The sequence below is a fragment of the Harmonia axyridis genome, chromosome 7, assembly GCF_914767665.1.
Source record: "Harmonia axyridis chromosome 7, icHarAxyr1.1, whole genome shotgun sequence".
Classification (NCBI taxonomy): Eukaryota; Metazoa; Arthropoda; class Insecta; order Coleoptera; family Coccinellidae; genus Harmonia; species Harmonia axyridis.
Window position 1 is genome coordinate 25111371 of NC_059507.1, and position 19698 is coordinate 25131068.

At 34.2% G+C, this 19698-nt stretch overlaps 2 protein-coding genes across 3 annotated transcripts; both read left to right on the top strand.

Annotated features, from left to right (window-relative positions):
- The first annotated feature begins 897 nt into the window (after positions 1-897).
- LOC123684134 lies at positions 898-5012 on the top strand. Of its 2 annotated transcripts, none has more exons than XM_045623276.1 (2): positions 898-1063; positions 4065-5012. In XM_045623276.1, the coding sequence occupies exons 1-2, from the start codon at positions 931-933 to the stop codon at positions 4943-4945; spliced, it is 1014 nt and encodes a 337-aa protein (XP_045479232.1). In that variant the 5' UTR covers positions 898-930; the 3' UTR covers positions 4946-5012. The 2 variants fall into 2 exon arrangements, with proteins under 2 accessions (XP_045479232.1, XP_045479233.1); XM_045623277.1 differs by lacking the exon at positions 898-1063 and adding an exon at positions 3855-4013.
- A 4782-nt stretch (positions 5013-9794) lies between these two features.
- On the top strand, positions 9795-15080 carry LOC123684831. Its single transcript, XM_045624303.1, has 2 exons — positions 9795-10401; positions 14656-15080. The coding sequence occupies exons 1-2, from the start codon at positions 10244-10246 to the stop codon at positions 15032-15034; spliced, it is 537 nt and encodes a 178-aa protein (XP_045480259.1). The 5' UTR covers positions 9795-10243; the 3' UTR covers positions 15035-15080.
- Positions 15081-19698: the final 4618 nt, after the last annotated feature.

The window sequence follows — 19698 nt, forward strand, 5'->3', positions numbered from 1 at the left end:
TACTAACGAATGCAAAAAAAATTCTTCATTTCCGAAAAAGTGGGTGCTAACATCATGGACACGTTTTTTATATTTTTGTCTACAACTAATATGTACCTAAATATAATACTTCATCGCCTACAGGCTTCCGCCTCTGCGATTCATGTTTATGTCACAATAAATTATTATTATTATTGAGACAAAATACTATAGATCTTATGAACCTTGAAAGTTGAAATATTCTAATTGAAAGCAGGAAAATGATATAAGACTTATTATGGAACTAAGTCTTATATTATTTTCCTGCTTTCAATTAGAATATTTCAATTTTCAAGATTCATAAGATCTATTATATTTTGTCTCGATAATAATAATAATTGTTTATTATGGAACTACAAAACCTGACTTGGACACGAAACTTATAGAAGTGAGGAATTAGCCTCCTTGAATCCATCCCAGATATTGGAGTCCATCAGAACTCTGGAACTGGAAGGCGAGTTGTAGATCACGTTATTGAGAGAATAGCTCTGATGGGGTGCACAATAGACCATTAGGTCGCAGTGAAACATAACCTCCTTAATTAAATCTAATCTAATCTATTATGGAACTAAGAAATATAAAGATCGATTAAAAATAGGCCTAAGGCATTACATCAGAAGAAGAAGAAGACGATTTCGTAAAAAAAATTCTGGAGGAAAATATGTAATAATTTTAATTCCTTTTTGAACTTTTCAATTTCAATTCTAATTTCCAATTGTCTTCTCATATGATGATTGAAATTATTTCATTTGACATAAGAAAAGACAATTTCAATAATTTCCTTCAACGATTCATGAAACTAATTAGGGAAGCCTTTCAAATTGATCCTATTAGGAAGCCTGATTATGTATCAATTCAGTTAGCATATTATATCAGTTCTATTTCATATTTGCGTTGTTCACAGCAAAAGTTATGATTGATACATTTCTGAAGTGTTATTTCGAAAATGATTTTGGAAAATTAGCTAGGGACGGTTTGAATGACCGTAGAAAAAGGTGTGAAATAATCGAATATTTCAATACAATTGTGGAAGGATGCAATCAAGGTAGTATTGCTCTGAGCCAATTATCATTATGTTTTCCATAGTTTCACTCTGAGAGACTTCTGAAGGGCTCAGGATATACAGGGTGGCCACTTTTTCAATGGGATTGTATTGGTAACTTTTAAACCATAAGAGTTAGAAGGTCGGTCAAATGGAGAAAAAGTTGCATGCATAGAAGCATTATCAAGCAGTTCAAACAAATCGAGATTATCAGGGCCGGTTATTGAGATATCATAAGAAAAGTAAATTCTGTCATTTTGATTTTTCTTTCTTTCCCACTTTATTTCAAATATTATCAAAAAATGTTATAGGAATTTTTTATTCGACAGTGTATTGTTCTCAATTTGACGTAGTCAGAGTTCGTATCCAACGTTTCGTGCTCTCTGGACCACCCTCAACCTCATTTTTTTCAATACGGACCTGTATATTTTATGACACTTTTCGAAATAATTTTTAACGCTGAATTCAACGATATATCCAAATTTCTTTGGGTCGGATCTGTTTTACATTTCGGTACCTTTAGTTTAATTAACAACAAGCAATACATTTCGATGAGAAAATCAACTTACTCATCTTGAACTATATGAAACATATCAGAATCAAATCAAGAAACAAGTAATAATTATTTACGTATTTCAATTCATAATAATTAAACGAATTATCACTTAATGAAAGAAAAATCGAATGATTATTCGAAAGTAAATGAAAATGAATGAAGTAAGTGTTCAAAATTTCCACCATTTTGTAAAATGCACTTAACGGTTCTGGAACCCATACTTCTTATACATTTGCTTATTTCGTCTTCTTGAATACCTTCCAATACATTCTCAATCTTCTCGCGAGAAATCACTTTTGTTGGATTTGTCATTTGTTCCAGAATCGAACTTTATTTTGATATCATTACGATATAAGTTTTGCAAGGCTTGGTATTCAAATTTAAAACCATTGTATTCGCGTCTCTTGACTATTTTATTAACAGCAGTTTTTGATAAATTGCATTCACTACAGATCCGACCCAAAGAAAATTGGATAAGGGTCTGAAAATCAACTTTGAATGACATTGTATGATATATCGTTGAATTTAGCGTTAAAAGTTATTTCGAAAAGTGTCATAAAATATACAGGTCCGTATTGAAAAAAATGAGGTTGAGGGTGGCCCCAGAGAGCACGAAACGTTGGATACGAAATCTGATTACGTCAAATTGAGAACAATTCATTGTCGAATAAATAATTCCTGTAACATTTTTTGATAATATTTGAAATAAAGTGGGAAAAAAAGAAAAATCAAAATGACAGAATTTACTTTTTTTTATGATATCTCAATAACCGGCCCTGATAAACACAATTTGTTTGAACTGCTTGATAATGCTTCTATGCATATGCATGCAACTTTTTCTCCATTTGACGGACCTTCTAACTCTTATAGTTTAAAAGTTACCAATACAATCCCATTGAAAAAGTGGCCACCCTGTAGATCAGTTGTGTTAGGTGTGAGTTTTACTCTATGGGGCTACCAATTTATATTTAGGTCGATTTTACGAAGTTAAACCTCAAATCAAAATTTTTGTACTTGGACAAGAGATTCGAAACCACTCTGTTTTGCATAACCAAAAAGATAACATAACCATACTCTATCAAACCTTTAACTTAATCAAAAATATTTGACTGTGACCACTCTGCTTGATGCATACAATTTTGCTTATTCCTAAACTATAAATATTAATATTATCTCGACAATAACGATCACAGCGACATGTTGCTCGCATCATTCGATGTTGATTGATGTTCAGTTTAGGTGAGGATTATTCGATTCAACTCAACTATTCGAACTTTAGCGGATTTGTTTTTCTTTAAATCCAACAGTTTTTTTGAGTTTACTGCGGAAAATAGTAATTTTTCGGCAACCATCCGGGAAGTGCTCACTTCCCGGACGCTTTGTCTCTGAGAAAGTAGCATTTCCCGGCCTAGTCCGGAAAGTACGTACTTCCCGGACTAGGCCGGAAAAGAATCATAGAATCCATAGCAACCGAGATAACGGCTGACAGTTCATATGAAATTAGTTGTCAAAAATTTGCATGTTTTTTGATCGCAATCGCAATAAAATATGGAAAGCAGCAGCGATAGTGTTATTTTACATGGTTGCCGAAAAAATATTGTACGCAACACGCCCGAAAATGGTTTTTTTGGACTCACAGACTTCCAGGACTCGCTTACGCTCGTCCTGGAATTTTGTCTATTCGTCCAAAAAAACCCTATTTTCCGGACTTGTTACGTAAATTACTATTACGTAACAAGTCCGGAAAATAGGTTTTTTTTGGACGAATAGACAAAGTTCCAGGACGAGCGTAAGCGAGTCCTGGAAGTCTGTGAGTCAAAAAAAAACATTTTCGGGCGTGTTGCGTACAATATTTTTTAGGCAACCGTGTAGAATAACACTATCGCTTCTGCTTTCCATATTTTATTGCGATTGCGATCAAAAAACATGCAAATTTTTGACAACTAATTTCATATGAACTGTCAGCCGTTATCTCGGTTGCTATGGATTCTATGATTCTTTTCCGGCCTAGTCCGGGAAGTACGTACTTTCCGGATGGTTGCCGAAAAAGGAATTAACCAGAATTTGATGATTCACGATTAATCTATCTCCATCCTTTGCGCGAATATCAAAACAGAATAAAAGAGCGAGAAAAGCCGTGATTTGAAGTCAGGAGCTTTGAGCGCTCGTCATTCATTCGCCGTATGATTTTTCACTTTGCATAGAAATATTAAAATCCTTTAATTATTTGTTCGATTATATTTTGACAACTGGTGAATGTCATTTAGGTGATGGATGTAATTATACAAAGTTCCCTCGATAAATTAATATTTTATTCAAAAAATAACATACATGATCGTCAGAAACGTAATGAGATTGTCAACTATATCACCAATATTATTGAAAAATCAAACAGAGGTTTATAAATATTCCGAAATAATATAATATTTTTCATCGTTTTGTTTTCAGGTAGATCAAGACAAAAAACAGCGAAAGAAGCTGTCACCTGTATTTTGCGCTACCATGATATTATGAAGGAAACTAACAACTCAATTTGTCTCATGGGCAAATTCCACAACGTACTTTACGTGGCAATGAAGTTGGCCTTCGACTGGCAGGTTCAAGATTCAGGAACTATTGCAACTCTTCTGGAGCAGATTTATTCCTGCGAGAAAACATTTGAACGTTTATTCCTAGGTGCTATATTTGGAGTGAAAGCACCCTATTTGATAGCTGGTTGGAAGAGTGACTTCTACGACCCTGAAGAAAATTTGAGAGCTGTTGTTTATTTCTTGGATCATGCATGCACAGCAAGTTTAGATTTTCAGAGTAATACAGGCCTCATGAGGATGATTGATGTTCCTTTAGAAAATTGTGGATTTTCAACACCCTTGATGGTCTGTGTGCAATTAGGATTTGCCGATAAGGTACATATTTTTCTCCGATTTGGTGCTCTACTTCGAGCAAGTGAAAAAGAAGAAAATGTTGGTGTTGTCCAGACTATAATTTCAAAATTATCTGAATCAGATCGAAAGTACCCCTTCAATTACGTATGTATTTTACAACTCATTCTTAGGGTAATACCTTCATTGATACCCCCCCACTTCAATAATTTGTTGAATTGCTCAGATGAACAACAGAGGAAAATTCTGGTTGAGAGATATTATTCACTTATGGAGGATGGCTTGATACCAATTGGAAGATCAGGTTTGATACCTCCTGAATTGAAACATTTTTGCAGATGTGAAATTCGAAAGAACTTATGGTATAATCATCAATTGCCTGCAGGAATACGAGAACTACCACTACCTGAATCTCTAAAGAGATATCTTGATATTATGCAAGATTGAGGGATGTTTTTTTTAATTGTATCAATCCGATCGAATATACATGAAAAATTACAGCTTCCTCAGGAGATTCAGTGTTCATCTCTGAAAATATTTAAATATACATCAGGGTTAGAACTATTCAGAGGGGCACTACAGGGATATCGAAAACCTTTAGAGATACACGGTTGCTTAAATTACAAAAAAGTTATTTTTGGATTAGTGTGTTGGTGTTGAAAGCTCCGAAATATCTCATTGCCAGTTGTACGCTATGTAGAATGTTGGTATCAGTATGATTATGTAATTAAAAGGACGTTACTTATCAAACAGGGTTTAGTGATGGTTTCACATAACAACTGAACGAAGTAACAAATTATTTGACAATTCTGGCACCAGCCTACTACTTAAACAGAAAAATAAAAAGGAAATTTAAATTTACTCGGTAGACTCCATATTTTTGTAAAGTGTGATACATTTTTGAATTCTTAATTTTTTTCTTTATCACCTCATAAGGAAAACCATTATGGTATCCATAAGAAAAAAAATTGACTATCGCGTCTCTGAAACAATAGAAAACAGAAAAAATCTGATGACACCATTAGAATCTCTATATTGGATGATGGCCTCAAACCGAATTCCGTGAAGTTATCTCCAGAAACAAATGAATTTTACAGAAAAAAAGAAAATCTCGATTTTGAGTTTTTTCGAGATATCTCGGGAACCATTGAAGATATTTTGGACCTGTTAATACCAACACACTAATCCCTATTTGCCGCAACTTTCTTGTAATTTAAGCCACCCTGTGTCTCTAACAATTTTCGATATCCCTGTAGTGCCCCTCTAAATAGTACTAACTCTGTATATTATTATTCAAGAATACCAATCCCAAGTTACCATTTACGATTTACTTTTCTTAAAGTTGTTTCTAGTTTCAAAATGAAAATGAAATGCATATTTTAGAGCAATATCAGTTTGAGTTTTTTTTTACTATTATAACCAAAAATTGCCACATTATTTGTACCTTGACTTCTGACTGGTGTACCGATTTCAAAATAACATATTTTTGTTATGATATACATATATCCAATAATTTAAGATTTTTTTGCAGGATTCGCTCTCAAAATTATATCTATTTTTTATTATTTGAATACTCAAATTATTCTAGTTGGCGACTGATATGTAATTATTATTAAGTATGTCTGATCAAATCTATTGTACTTGTAGTAGGAATATAAGTTGAAGTTGAATTCAGAATGAAGAACTAGAAATCTAAGAAGAATGATCCCGAAAGAGTTAAATGTTATTTCTGAAAGTTTCTTCTTTTGAATTCAACAGGAAATTTTTATTATATGAATCAAGGGTTTCCTCTATCATTCAATTCCAATTATACAGGGTAATTCACCAGGTTGGCCTAATAGACGTTTATGGAAAACTAATCATGATATTGAGCTAAAAATTTGTAAATTGAGGTTTGAGGCAATGATCTTTCTCCCTCAAATATTCTCAGATCTCTACAACTTCCGGTTATACCGGAAACAGAATACTAATTCCTCATTTCAAATGGCACATCCAGTATTTTATTGCATCATTAGATAGCTTTTTTGGTTAAAATTTCGGCAATATGCCATACCTTGGGTAAAAACTTAACGATTCATGAGTTAATAGGATTCTAATAATAAAATTGTGAGGATGAGGACTCAAATTTTTTTGAATATTTCGGCAGAAAAACTTTTTCGAAAAAAAATTTTGTTTTAATTCTGAAAATACGTAGTATCATAAAACTGTTTGCAATTTAGACCAAAAATTTACAGGGTGTTCATAAGAAGATCATGAACTTGGACAACAAAAAATCAATTATAATTCATAATCCCTCACACAGTGAGGAATTGAGGTTTTTCCTCATTTGAAGTTCTTCCTCGATAACTTTTAAAGAATTCATTGTAGGTATAGGGTTTGCTTATGTAACCCCCATGATTTTTGTACGTAGACTGAAATAATAAAAAATATAGGGTCTAATTTGAAAATCTTTAGTTTTGATGAATTTGAGTCATGCAAGTTCATGATCTTCTTATGAATACCCTGTACATTTTTGTTCCAAACCGCAAAAAGCCTTCAAATTCTACATATTTGCTGAATCGAAAAAGAAAAATTTGTTTTGAAAATGCTTGTTCTGCTGACAAATTCAAAAAAATGTGTGTCCTCATCGCCATCATATTTTTCATAGGAATCCCATTAACTCATGAACCATTGAGGTTTTACCCGAGGTATGGCTTATGACCGAAATTGTGATCAAAAAAGCTATCTAAAGATGTAATTATATACTGGGTGTGCCATTTAAAATAAAGAAGTAGTAGAATGTTTCCGGTATAACCGGAAGTTGTAGAGATTTTAGGGAGGAAGATCATTGTCTCGAACCCCAATATGCAAATTTTCAGCTCAAAATTATGATTAGTTTTCCATAAACGTCTAACAGGCTATCCCGGTGAATCACCCTGTATGTTTGATTTCAAGGAATTTGTTGTTATTTTATACAATCTTCACTATAGAAATATTCATTCGGGTTGAATCAAAAATAAATTGAATGAAGTTCTATAAAATATTTTTATTCAAGAAAAATAATACCTATATAACTTGTACAAATACATAGGAATGTTGATTGATTGATGATGGTTATATTTTATGACATAAAACAAAAATTCTGTGGATTAATTTTGTTCTAAATAATACCAAATTTACTATACTATCTATATATAATCCATACGTATCACGTTATCGTTTGGGCATGTGTCAAATGTTGAAGAGGAATAGTAAAGAGTAGAGATTCCCAATATTCGTGCCTGCACTCCGTAAATTACTTGAGATTGTATGGTTTTGACTTTTCATTCAAATTCAGAATCTAAAGATTTAACGATATTTGCCAATCAATGAGTCCTGATAAATAGAACAGACATTATACGTATATGTACTGACTGTCAAGCCAGAAATGCATACTAATATTGCATTTGTTAACTTTACTATCAATGTGATATTCATATCATGGTAGGTTATCTTCTTGTTCTTCTTAGTGCGACGCTTATCCAGCCGAACTGAGGCCCATTGTTCATCCGCATCGTTCTGGAGAGACTCAGATCCTCAGACATGCAGACAAAAATGTCGCGAGTCTGGCAGTAGGGGTCCCTCTCACCATAGAAATAGTAGGTGTTGGATTTCCTAGGTGTGTTAACCTTAACCCAGTTAAGTCACCACAGTTGAATAATATGTGTTCGACCGTTTCATCAGTGCTCCTGCACCAGCAGCATAGAGAGTAGCTCTTCAATCCCATTCTCTTTAAATGTTTATTGAACAGGTGGCCAGTCAATGCGCCGGTTACCAGACTAAGTTGTTTCCTTTCTAGCAACAGGAGTCTTTTGACCTCAGGGCGCAAGAACGGTCTCTCAATGAGAATCCTCGACCACCTTAGCCCATCTCCTGTGCTCCATTCCGACGAAAATTCCTTGTTCAGCCAACTCCTGAAGAATCTTCTGACAGATGTGTGACAGAATGGCAGCACAGGTTCCGGCCTACAAATGCTGCTCCTGTCCCTCGCTTAGCCAGTGTATCTGCCTTGTCGTTATCAGGTATCTCCGCATGGGCCGGACATCAGATCACTTTCAAAAAATTACCGGCACCCAACTCACGCAGAGCCTTCCTACACTTCACTACTAATAAAGAGTAAACTCTAACGTCGGATAGAGATTTCATAGTTCCCTGACTGTCGCAGCATATGTAAATGTGCTCGCCAGAGTATCCCCTGAGACAATGGAACAGTCCTTCCCCAGAGGGATAGCCTGATTGAAGCGAGGTCCCATAATTTCGGCACCAGACCCTGTTGATGTAACAGAGCCATCAGTGAACCACGTGAAACCTTCGGGTCTAAGAAGCCCAGTTGATGAAGACCATAGGTCTCTGTCAGGTACAACTACCCTGTATCGCTCATCGATGCAGAACCTAGTGCCCGCTCGGTCACCTCTTTGGAAAAGGGGACCATAACCATCCTTCACCATTTTGAGAGCCCTTGCGTGCCCAATAAAGAGTCCTTCCTCATGCCATTGTCCCTGCTCTCAGATTCTGAGAGCTGTTTTCATAGCCACCACCTTCACAACAAGATGCAAAGGAGGGAGGCCTAAGAGGCACTATATCGCTGCTGTAGGGGTTGATCTCAGAGCGCCTGTAATACCTAGACAAGCTTTCCTCTGGCATTTGGTCATAATGCTGCGGTTACTGGACTTCTCCATAGAAGGCCACCACACCATAGAGGCGTAGTTAGGATAGGCCTCACAGTCACCACGACAGTATACAGCCAGTGCATAATGTGCGGTTTGAAGCCCCATCCTTTCCCAACCACCCTTCGAGTAGACCAGAAGATGACGTTGGCTTTATTCGTTTGATTCTCAACGTGCTTGTTCCACAAAAGTTTGCGGTACAATATCACCCCGAGGTAATGAACCTGCTCGGATAGAGCGAGCCCAACCCCACACAGTCTAGGAAGTCTCATGTTGCTCGGCACCCTCTTCCTAGTAAAGAGAACCATCTCTGTCTTACTGGGATTTACCGAGTGCTCGTTTTTCAAGCACCATCGTTCAACCAGAGCGTAGAGAATTCTGCAACAGATCTACAAAAGACTACCACAGTTAAATTCTAGTATAAAATAGCTCGTTTAGAGCGAATGATCGGGTTAGATTTGTTGAGATTGTGTCCAACCTTCATTGAATGGAGACGACCTGACATCTTGAGTAGAAGAGTTATATAATCAAATTTTTGCAAACATGTACATGAATTATCGAACATAATTTATAATATATACCTATAATCATGATCACAAAAATCATGAAAATAATTAATTTATATTGTTATTTCTATGATAGACCACAGCAATTTTTAGTGATATTTTTGTTATCAGAAATGTAGCAGCGACTCGACGTTCAAGGCCTACTTCGATGTCAATAATTTCTGAATGGACTATACATAATATGGCCCTATTCTAATCAACGGATTTTTGGCAAAAACTCAAACGCGTGTAATGACCCTTGCTTTCAATTAAATATATAAACATATAATTACTGCGATTAGTTGCGCTATAGAAGAAGTAGAGATGTGTCTTATTATATGAATAGCTATAACAGTAAATCAAATGTCCCTCTATATTCGACATAATTCAAACAAGATATTATTACGAATACTTACACTTAAGAAGCAGAAGATATGTGTCTTTTGATGAATGTATAACAGTAATTGAAAACGCCCTATCTATATTTATTGAGAAGTGCTATATTCGAAGTGACAATGTCGCTCAATGCGAATCATTTGAGTGCCTTCTTCGGCAAATTTTCAACTAATCCAAATATACTAACTACTGAAGCTTCTATGAAATTATTAGATAGAACACATCACAGTTCTTCTGGGCACTATGGAGAAGGTTATCACCACCAATATAGTTACAGGTAAGAAAACAATCTTGAAAAATTATAATGAGACAACAGATTATTGTTATTAATATGTAGAGAAACCTAAAAAATGTCATAGTGTGATATTCAGCATTTTTATACAGAACAATTTTTTTCTTATGATGAAAAAGCTATCTCATCAGTCATACACGATGGTTCAAGAATTTTCATTCAACTGAATAAGTGTTCTTGAACGTTGAATGACAGTTATTAGGGGAAAGGTGTATGAGTTGATCCCTTCCAGGTAAGATGATCCCTTTCGATTACTAGCTTATGAGCAATTTCAACTTGTTGAATTCTGTGCCATTACCTAGCCCTTAACAGGGGGTGTTAAGGGCTAGGTAATGGCACAGAAAGGACAATTTTTTACTTCGGTGCGAGCGAACAGTCGACATTCACAATAAAAAATATAAATTTTGGCCGCTTGATCTAAAGTAAGGTTAACTTTAAGATTAAGCATCTTTTATTGAGAAAGATGGATAATAATGATCTTTATGTTTGTGGCTTCCTAATATGTTTAGATTTAATTATTTTTCAACTTGAAGACAATGACATAAAGGTCATAATAGCAAATATTGAACGGAAAAGTGGAAATTGGGGCAAGATGATCTCCTACTTCGTGTACAAGATGGTCCCTGGGGATCATCTAACACCTTAATTTTTTACATACTGTTTAAACTACTTAGGGTTCTAATAATCGTCAAAAAAGTATATCTATATATTTCTACAATGCTCCTTATAAAGGAGCGATAACAAAACAGGAAAGCTAATGATAAAAACAACACAAGAGGAAGAGCAGTAGTCAAACAAAAGGTCATATGTGGAATCTGAGTCATCTGATCAAGATGAAACAGAATGTTTATTCTGCATAGAAAAATTTTCCAGTGATCAGTGCCAGAACAGGCTGGCATTGATCACTGGAAAATTTTTCAATGATTCAAAGGAATTCATCAATTTGCGACGTTTGCATAAGAACACCTGCCAAAAAGCAATTTATCCGGTTTGGCATCCGTGGTTGGCGGGTGATGCTGCATTGCTGGAGAACTTACAGCGTCGTGTCACACGCATTCCCTTTGGATGGAATCGCCCTTGTTATCGGGAACGGCTACGGATGATGGGTCTTTCTTCCTTTGCTGATCGTCGTTTGAGGGGAGACCTGATAGTTACATATCGAGCATTGCACGGCTTATTCGGCGTCGATATGTCCCAGCTGTATGAATTGAATTCGAATCAACTTCGTGGACATGGATACAAGTTGAATAGAGAAGTATTTCGAACGAGGTGCCGAGAGAATTTCCTTTGTAATCGGGTGTTTAACCATTGGAACGGCCTGCCCAGTGAAATTGTAGAAGCAGTATCAGTCAATGCGTTCAAGAATAAATTTGACACCTGGAAAAGTAATTGAAGTGTATACATTGTTAGGTTTTTGGTTGTTGATAATATCATTTTTGTAGCTTTTTGTAAATTTCACTTATCTCTGTTTTTTTTCTCTTTCTCTACAGTTGTATTATGGATAATTTTCAGTTAGAGTTTATAGGTTTAATGTACCACAACTCTGTAATTTTGTTTAATAATAATAATAATAATAATCTTATGGAAAAGTAAAAAAAAATCTAATCAATTCTCTAAAAACATTTTGTTGATAATTAATGGTTTTTTATTTATATTTATATTTACAATGCCGGTAACTGTAGTTAGCGGCGGAGAACATTCTTTTTCAAAATTAAAACTTATAAAAAATTATTTGCGCTCTGCGATGCACCAGGGGATACTTTCTGGACTGGCAATAGTCTCTATTGAACAAATAATTAGTAGCAAAACTGATTTTGTAGATGATTTTGCTAGAATTAAATCCAGGAAGATACAATTATTGTGATTTCGAAGAAATTAAAAAATAAAAACTACTGAAATGAAGTAAGTCATGTTATTGATACTTCTTTTTTCAGCAGGGACGGCAAAAAATTCTTCGCCTCAGGCACCAAAATTTCTCGCGCCGACCCTGTATGAATATGAATATACCAAAGCGTCGACGCATATTCATGTTACGTCAAAAATCCGGAAGGGCTTAGTACTTAGTAATCCGCAAAGTGCTCGCGAGCACTTCAGTGCAACCCATAAGAAATTACAATTTGTTATTTTTATTATAACTCTAGTTATATTTACCAATATTTTGAATTAGTTGTTTCCCGTAGATAATCTCCGTCCAAAATTTGTCTAAAGAATGGAATTACTCTCCAATTTTTCTCCTCGTACAATTTGAAACTTTTTTTCAATGTTTTTTAATAACTCTTCTACTGTCTGATACGGTCGTGTGTCGTGTTTACCGATTGCGCATCCGACATAAATGGTTTTATGAAAATAAAAATCAACATACAGTGTGTATCAACGTAACGGCCAATACAATTCGGAAGTACCATTTCTTTCTTGAGAAAATGTTCTGTTGCCATGTGGGTTACTCCAAATTGCTGCACATCAGATATTGGAACGATAGTGATAGTGGAACCATATGGCCATTTTTCTAAAAATCTGAAGCTTTCCTACATGCCCTGTTTCCATGTTACCAACACTTGAAATAACTTACATAAGATTTATGATAGTTTAATTTGCGGAACTTTCAATTAACACTATTTAATAGAGTATGTTTCCAATTTTTGAACCATTCGGAGAATGAACAATGTTACGAAACTCGTGATGATCTATTTATAATGAAAATAGGAATCAACACGAAGTTTTTCTATTCACTTTTATCAAAAAAGATAGAGGAGACTGGGTACAAATGAAACAGGTGTCGGTTGAAACAAAGTGAATATCTCAAGAACTGTAAGTCGTACAAGAAAAGTTTCAAAAGATGATCGAAGCGGAAGACGAGTCCGAACTCGAATTTCAATAGCCCGCCAATCTTCGCGCGATGCAGTTCCTTGTAGTAGACCATATTGTTATTTGGTAAGCAAAAGTAAGTATTTGTGTACGCTAATTTTTACAATTAGTTTAATTTTTGTGAACAGTGACAGTGTTGATTGGTGAATTTGTGTGTCAATTTTCTTGTTGTAGATGCCAAGGGAATGTGCAAGAAAAACTTCGCTGGGACAAGTAGACTCGACCGAACACGAAGAGCCTTATAACAGCGTAAAAGCCATAATGTGATATTGATAATTTTTTTTATTATTCATTATCTTAGAATCCTCAACACTTCTAGAAGAGAAATATATATTTTTTTTATGATTTTAGAAACACTACTTATTTACAATCCACTTTTTTTAATTGAAGAGATTACATTTTGATCGAAGACTGATTAGATGTACTAATAAGTTATATCTTTTTTGGGTGATAATTAATAACATTTGGCGATACCACGATTACTCATGAATGTTTGTAAATGATCCATAAAACTAGCCAAATTCTAACATTTTGTGTTATACGCATGTTTCAATTGACCTCAATCACTGTTTCAACCACTCTTGTCATGGGGACAATTGAAACAATTTTATTTTAATTTTTAATTTAATTTTACATTGTAGGGAATCTATCGATTCCCTCAAAAATATTCGAGTTGAGTTAAATTTCGAACCAAAATGCTAAAAACAAATGAACTTGGTGTAAAAACTTGGAATGATCAAAGCCACAGCCCTAAGGGATCCGTAGAAAGGCTTTGCTAACGGTCGAATGGAAAACGACCTGAATGCACATAAAGCTCGGCATTTCAGGGCGAATAATTCAATTGAGTTCAGTCAAGTCTACAACTACAACATATGTGCAACACTTGCATCGACAACGAGAAGAGTAAGATTTTTACATCTGTTCCCGAGACCGACGAAAAAGTACCTGCGACCGAGCCGCAACGACCCAAGTGGCCAGCGACCCTTAAAATCGATAAGATCTAAATATCATCTTCTTCACACATTTTTAGTGGGTTGGAAATAAATTGAATAAGTTTTTTTATCCCGTTCTTTTATTTCCCTAATTCGTCCTTGGCGGTGAACTAATTTAGTCACAGTATAAGGACCACAACCCACAATATGAACTCTAGGAGACCGAGCTCTCAAATGAAACTATCAATCGGTCAATAGAAACACGACTTTTCATTTAACATATCTAATTTAGAGTTCGATTTGGTATTGACCATGCTATGGGCAATTAAAGCAATTTTTTTCAGCCGTACTCAGTCTCCCCTATCCTTTAAATCAACTGAAATATCTAATAATTTCATATCTTCATAAACACGTCGATCTAATATATGTCAATCTTTTCCAGCAAAAAAAAGAAAAAGAGCATAGCCATGAATACGCTCACTCTGCTATCATTTCTATTTTTCCTAAATATGCTTCAGAATTGTATACAAGAACATATTAACCAGATGAACCCCACAACCATAGTGATTCAAATACAGACAACAATGGCAACTGTTCGAAAAATGGATCTGGAAGGGGATGATGTTGGAAAAATCCTCGAAATTGGTACTTTGAATCGATCCGAAAGAGTCAGAAATAATGATAAAAATAGAAATTATGAAATATCAAGTAATGTTAAAGGAAGAAAAAATACTGATGGAACTAAAATGAAGAAGAAAAATATAAAACGCAAGACAAAACCAACAACATTTTCAGAAGAAAACGAATATCAGTATGAATAGTCAAATAGCTTCAAGAATACCATCTACAAATGATTAAATGAAAACCCAACATATATTATCCTTTCACGACAACTAATATTGAATATTCGAATTCAAAATGTAATTTAATATAAAGAAAAAAGTTTTCAATGCCTTTCATGAATATTCAACAGAACCTTCACCTACTAATGTTTGTAATAGTCGATTCAAACGGATCACAATTCGTTAAATGTCTAAGTAGCAGCATTGTATATCAGAGAGCACTAAAATATTTATGAAGCCATTTTCGACCCTTACCAATAGTCAAGAATTAAGGGAGTAAGCCAAAGAGTTCTAATGAAAAATGACAAACAATATAATATTCCTGATACTATTATTAAGATCAATAACAATCCTAGAAGCCATAAAAGTGCAGCTACAAAGTAAAAGCGGGTATACCGCTTACCGTCGGCCGGCTCTGATAGAATAGAATAGAATAGAATAGAGTTTAATCAAATATTACATTGATTGTTTAAACTCTAGGAAAAACTGTGAGTTATATAGGTTCTGTTTTCTTGCTCCTATGGAGGATAGAGTAATTGCCGGCTGAAACTGGTAGTCAGTGTGACCATCTATAACTATTATAGTAGATTTCAGGCCACCCATGGTAGATGAATTTTTCATAGTAGATTATAGTTTGATATATAATGAAATTATTTTCACTTCAAAGCCATTTGTGAAATTTTTAGGAATTTATGTTGATGAACTGCTAAGTTGGAATACTCAAATCGAACACTTGAGTAAAAAACTAAATATGGCGTACTATGCGATCAGTAGAGTTAAAGACACACTTCCCATTCAATCTGTTCTAAATATCTACTATGGCTTGTTTCACTCACATTTGAATTACAACATATTATTGTGGGGTAATTCGGTGAGTGTACTCAGAATTTTAATTGTCCAAAAGCGGGTACTCAGAGCGATATTTCGGGTGAACGTGCCTGATTCTTGTAGACCTTATTTTGTAAATTATGAAATTATGACAGTTCCTTGCATCTACATATATAAATGTCTTCTTTATGTAAAGGAAAACTTCAGCAACTTCATAAAGTTATCTGATGGTACAAAATATAACACCAGGAAACAATGTATTCTCTCTATTCCTCGGCATAGAACTTCTAAATATGAGAGCTCCCCATATTATCAGGGGATTAAACTTTATAATCATCTACCAATAGAGATTCGAATGCTTGAGTATTCTGCCTTTAAAAAGCACATAAAAAAGCTATTATATACCAAAGCTTATTATAGTCTTAAGGAATATATTGATGATAATTTGTAAAACTGATAGCTAAGATAATATTTTTTTTTTCTTTATTTTTGTAGAATGTATTTCTCTGTTTACTGTATTTTGACTTGTCCCATACATACTTGTTATATGTCTGAAGGGAATGAATAAAGATTATCATTATTATTATTATTATAGTAGATTTCTGCTTTGTTTGTCTGTTTCAAAATTTGAAACCACCTAAACTCTAGTTCAGCCAACATCGAAAAATATTCGCACATTTCGAAATTTGTTGAGCAAATTGCTATGTTTGCCATTGCTTGATGTTAAATGCGAAAGAATATTTTCTCTAATTCTGTGGTTATTCCGTTCATTCTTCCACATCTTGTAGAACAAAATCGTGCGAGGATATATCAGAAACGCACAGTTTTCATGGTTATATTTTATTATTCTCTGTTGGTACTCCGAACTTTCCGCCACGGCTTTAGCTGTCAATTCATCAATTTGCCTTAAAGAAATCAGTTCTGCCAACCAACATTTTTCAATGCAAAAATCACTAAAACATATTTATGGAAATATTTCATTAATTTCAATGAAAATGCAATGAATTAGAGAAAATAATGTATAATACTCGTACAGAAGGCTCATTCTACCACTCGTTCATTCCAAAACTCGCCACTTCGTGGCTCGTTTTTGAATTTTGAACTCGTGGAAGAATATCAATGCCTTCTGCACTTGTATTATAAATAACTATTCCGAAATCAAAAAAACAAAATATAGGAATCGATTCATGAACAAAATGTTGCTTGTAATTTACATGCTTAAAAAGGATTAAAGGAAGCTGGTGATGTTGCGAATTTACTCCAGATTCAGAAATGTTGAATATGATGAATAAAAATACACTTTATGAAAATATGAATCTTTCTGAGATAAATGGTTAGTTCAATATATGTACTTTTTTTTCAATTTTATGTAAACAGCGTTATTTTATTAATTTTTTAAATATACTGTTTTATTCATTATATGTTGTATTTCTGTATATATTTTAATATGCGTATATTTTTTAGATATATTTTTCACACTGTTGAAGATAATTTGTATAGGGGCCAATAATATGTTATGATATATAAATTTACCTCATGTTATAATGCTATGAATAAAATCGTTATTTATTTATTCATTTTATATTTGAATAAGTTTTTTGTCAGCTTTAAATATCATTGATAAATTTTATGGAAAATGGTAAATGTTTCAAATGTATTTGAAGATTTTTTTATTTGAAAGAATGATTAAAGGAATCTACAAAAACAGTATACACAGTCACCTATTTTCCGTATGTTCAAACTTCAAAGATATATACAAATATGGCTATGCGCATGCGCAAAGCTTTTTGAAAGATGGTCACACTGCTGGTAGTGCTGTTCGAAACATTGAGCGTGAAATATGTCATCGTCGTCATCTGATGATATGATTGCTCCAGATTCAGTAGTTTTTAAACTGGCAAAAACGAAAGTCGGTATTCATCCAATAAATCGTTTAAAATTTAGATATGGTGAATATCATCACTCATTTTTAAAATTAAGAAATGATGACGAAAGGTTCTTTCAATACATTCAAATATATTTTGAATAAGATTGAGCACCGCCTAATTAAAAATTGGTGTTATTTTCATAAACAGCCTATATATCCTGAGGAAAGATTTGTGATTACTTTGAGAGGGGTTTATACCCCGTGACTTTCTCGTGATCTGCCAAAGTTCAACTACTCATATCTCCTCAATGTTTTTATACCCCGTGACTTTCTCGTGATCTGCCAAAGTTCAACTACTCGTATCTCCTCAACGTTTTTGAAATTTCACAACTCTTCTCTTTTCAGGTTGAGTAAAGCAATCTCAGACGTTCCTCCGATTTACCGTCTTTTCTACCACATTCAAGAATTCAAAATACGTTTTAACGTCTTTATTTTTAAATTTAGAAAAAACACATTTTCAGCCTTCGACAAGAATTTTTGTAGAATATTGTTGTGTGAAAATTAAATAAAAAACAAATGCTTGTTGGGCGAATTTTTCAAAACGAATAAAAATGAAAACCTCACATAAATCGATGGTCTTCAGCGTAAAATAATAATAATAATAAGTTTATTTTTCCTTTAAGACACCATACGTGAAAAAAAAATTATTGAACTGATCGCTGAAATGGTATAGACCCCTCTTAAGGTAAGTTATATAACAAATTATTACAAAATTTATGGTAGGATGATAGGTAAGATTAAGGAAAGGTAATTTATATGGGTTAATGAAAAACCAATAAACTTCAAGAGGTTGTAGATTCTGATTTGAAAATTTTATTAATGAATCATCACATAACTTATAAATCTATAGGTATAATTTGTTATTGATAAATTTAATACCGAAGAATTGTTTTCTGGAAGAATATTCTGGCCCGGAGAATTTAAACAATGATTTGACGAAGTATTTGGGAATGTTTGTACTTCTGATCCGTAATAAATTGAATCATTGACATTGATAAATGCTAATATTTTGGTTACTATTAAGATGTCTAAAAACCTGGTGTATGGACTGATTAGCTTTTATTTTGCCAATTTTGAGAATATTCGACTGGCGGCACCAATGCGAATTAATTCGAATTTTTATAGTGCTAAAAATGACATAATCAGCTCAAATTAATTCGCACTGGTACAGCCAGTCAAATACGCTATTAGTTTAAGCTTCTGATTGGCTAGGATTGGGTTTTAATTGATGTATCCTGTCAAAATCAAAGGAAAAAAAAGATCGAAATGAAAGGTATGACATTGCGGCGCCGCCACGAAATAAAACTAATGTTTTCAATTTGGTCGAATGTCATTCCATTCAAAAATTGACGAGTGCATTCGCCATGTTGTACACTTCGGCAATGAGAGCGTCGACATCCATTTTCACGACACAGTCGGCGCAGGTCAATCGGCTTGAAATAACTAAATTGGAATACCGATAAAGCAGTCGCGGTGCGTATTGCCAGCGCCGACAAGTTTCAACCGGCTTTCACTGTGTTACCGCTAATTCATTGTAAATACCGGCTACCGGAAAGCAGATTATCGGCTTTCAATGTGTTTGACCAAATGGCCTTGGCACCAGTCCTCCTAGATTTTGACATACTGAGGCTTAAATAATTACAAGATCAGCATTAATTTCACCTTCAAAACATTTTGTGAAAACACATATTAATGAAAGCCAAAAAAATGACGTGTCTGGGGTCCACATTTTCGGTATTTTGAGTAACTAAAAGTTCCCCCCCCCAAAAGTGGGTCCTTGATCCGCGTCTGAACCGACATCAGATCCATACACAACAAATCAAAAATCCTCCAGAAAATTTCCCTCATAAAACTTTCTTACCTTTTATCAAAGGTGTCACTGACAAAA

Bases quoted from the DNA above. Each gene is read 5' to 3' on its own strand.
- LOC123684134 (XM_045623276.1), top strand. From the start codon at position 931: ATGATTGATACATTTCTGAAGTGTTATTTCGAAAATGATTTTGGAAAA. The intron at 1,064-4,064 runs GTAGTATTGCTC...TTTTGTTTTCAG, and splicing joins TGTGGAAGGATGCAATCAAG to GTAGATCAAGACAAAAAACA.
- LOC123684831 (XM_045624303.1), top strand. From the start codon at position 10,244: ATGTCGCTCAATGCGAATCATTTGAGTGCCTTCTTCGGCAAATTTTCA. The intron at 10,402-14,655 runs GTAAGAAAACAA...AATCTTTTCCAG, and splicing joins CACCACCAATATAGTTACAG to CAAAAAAAAGAAAAAGAGCA.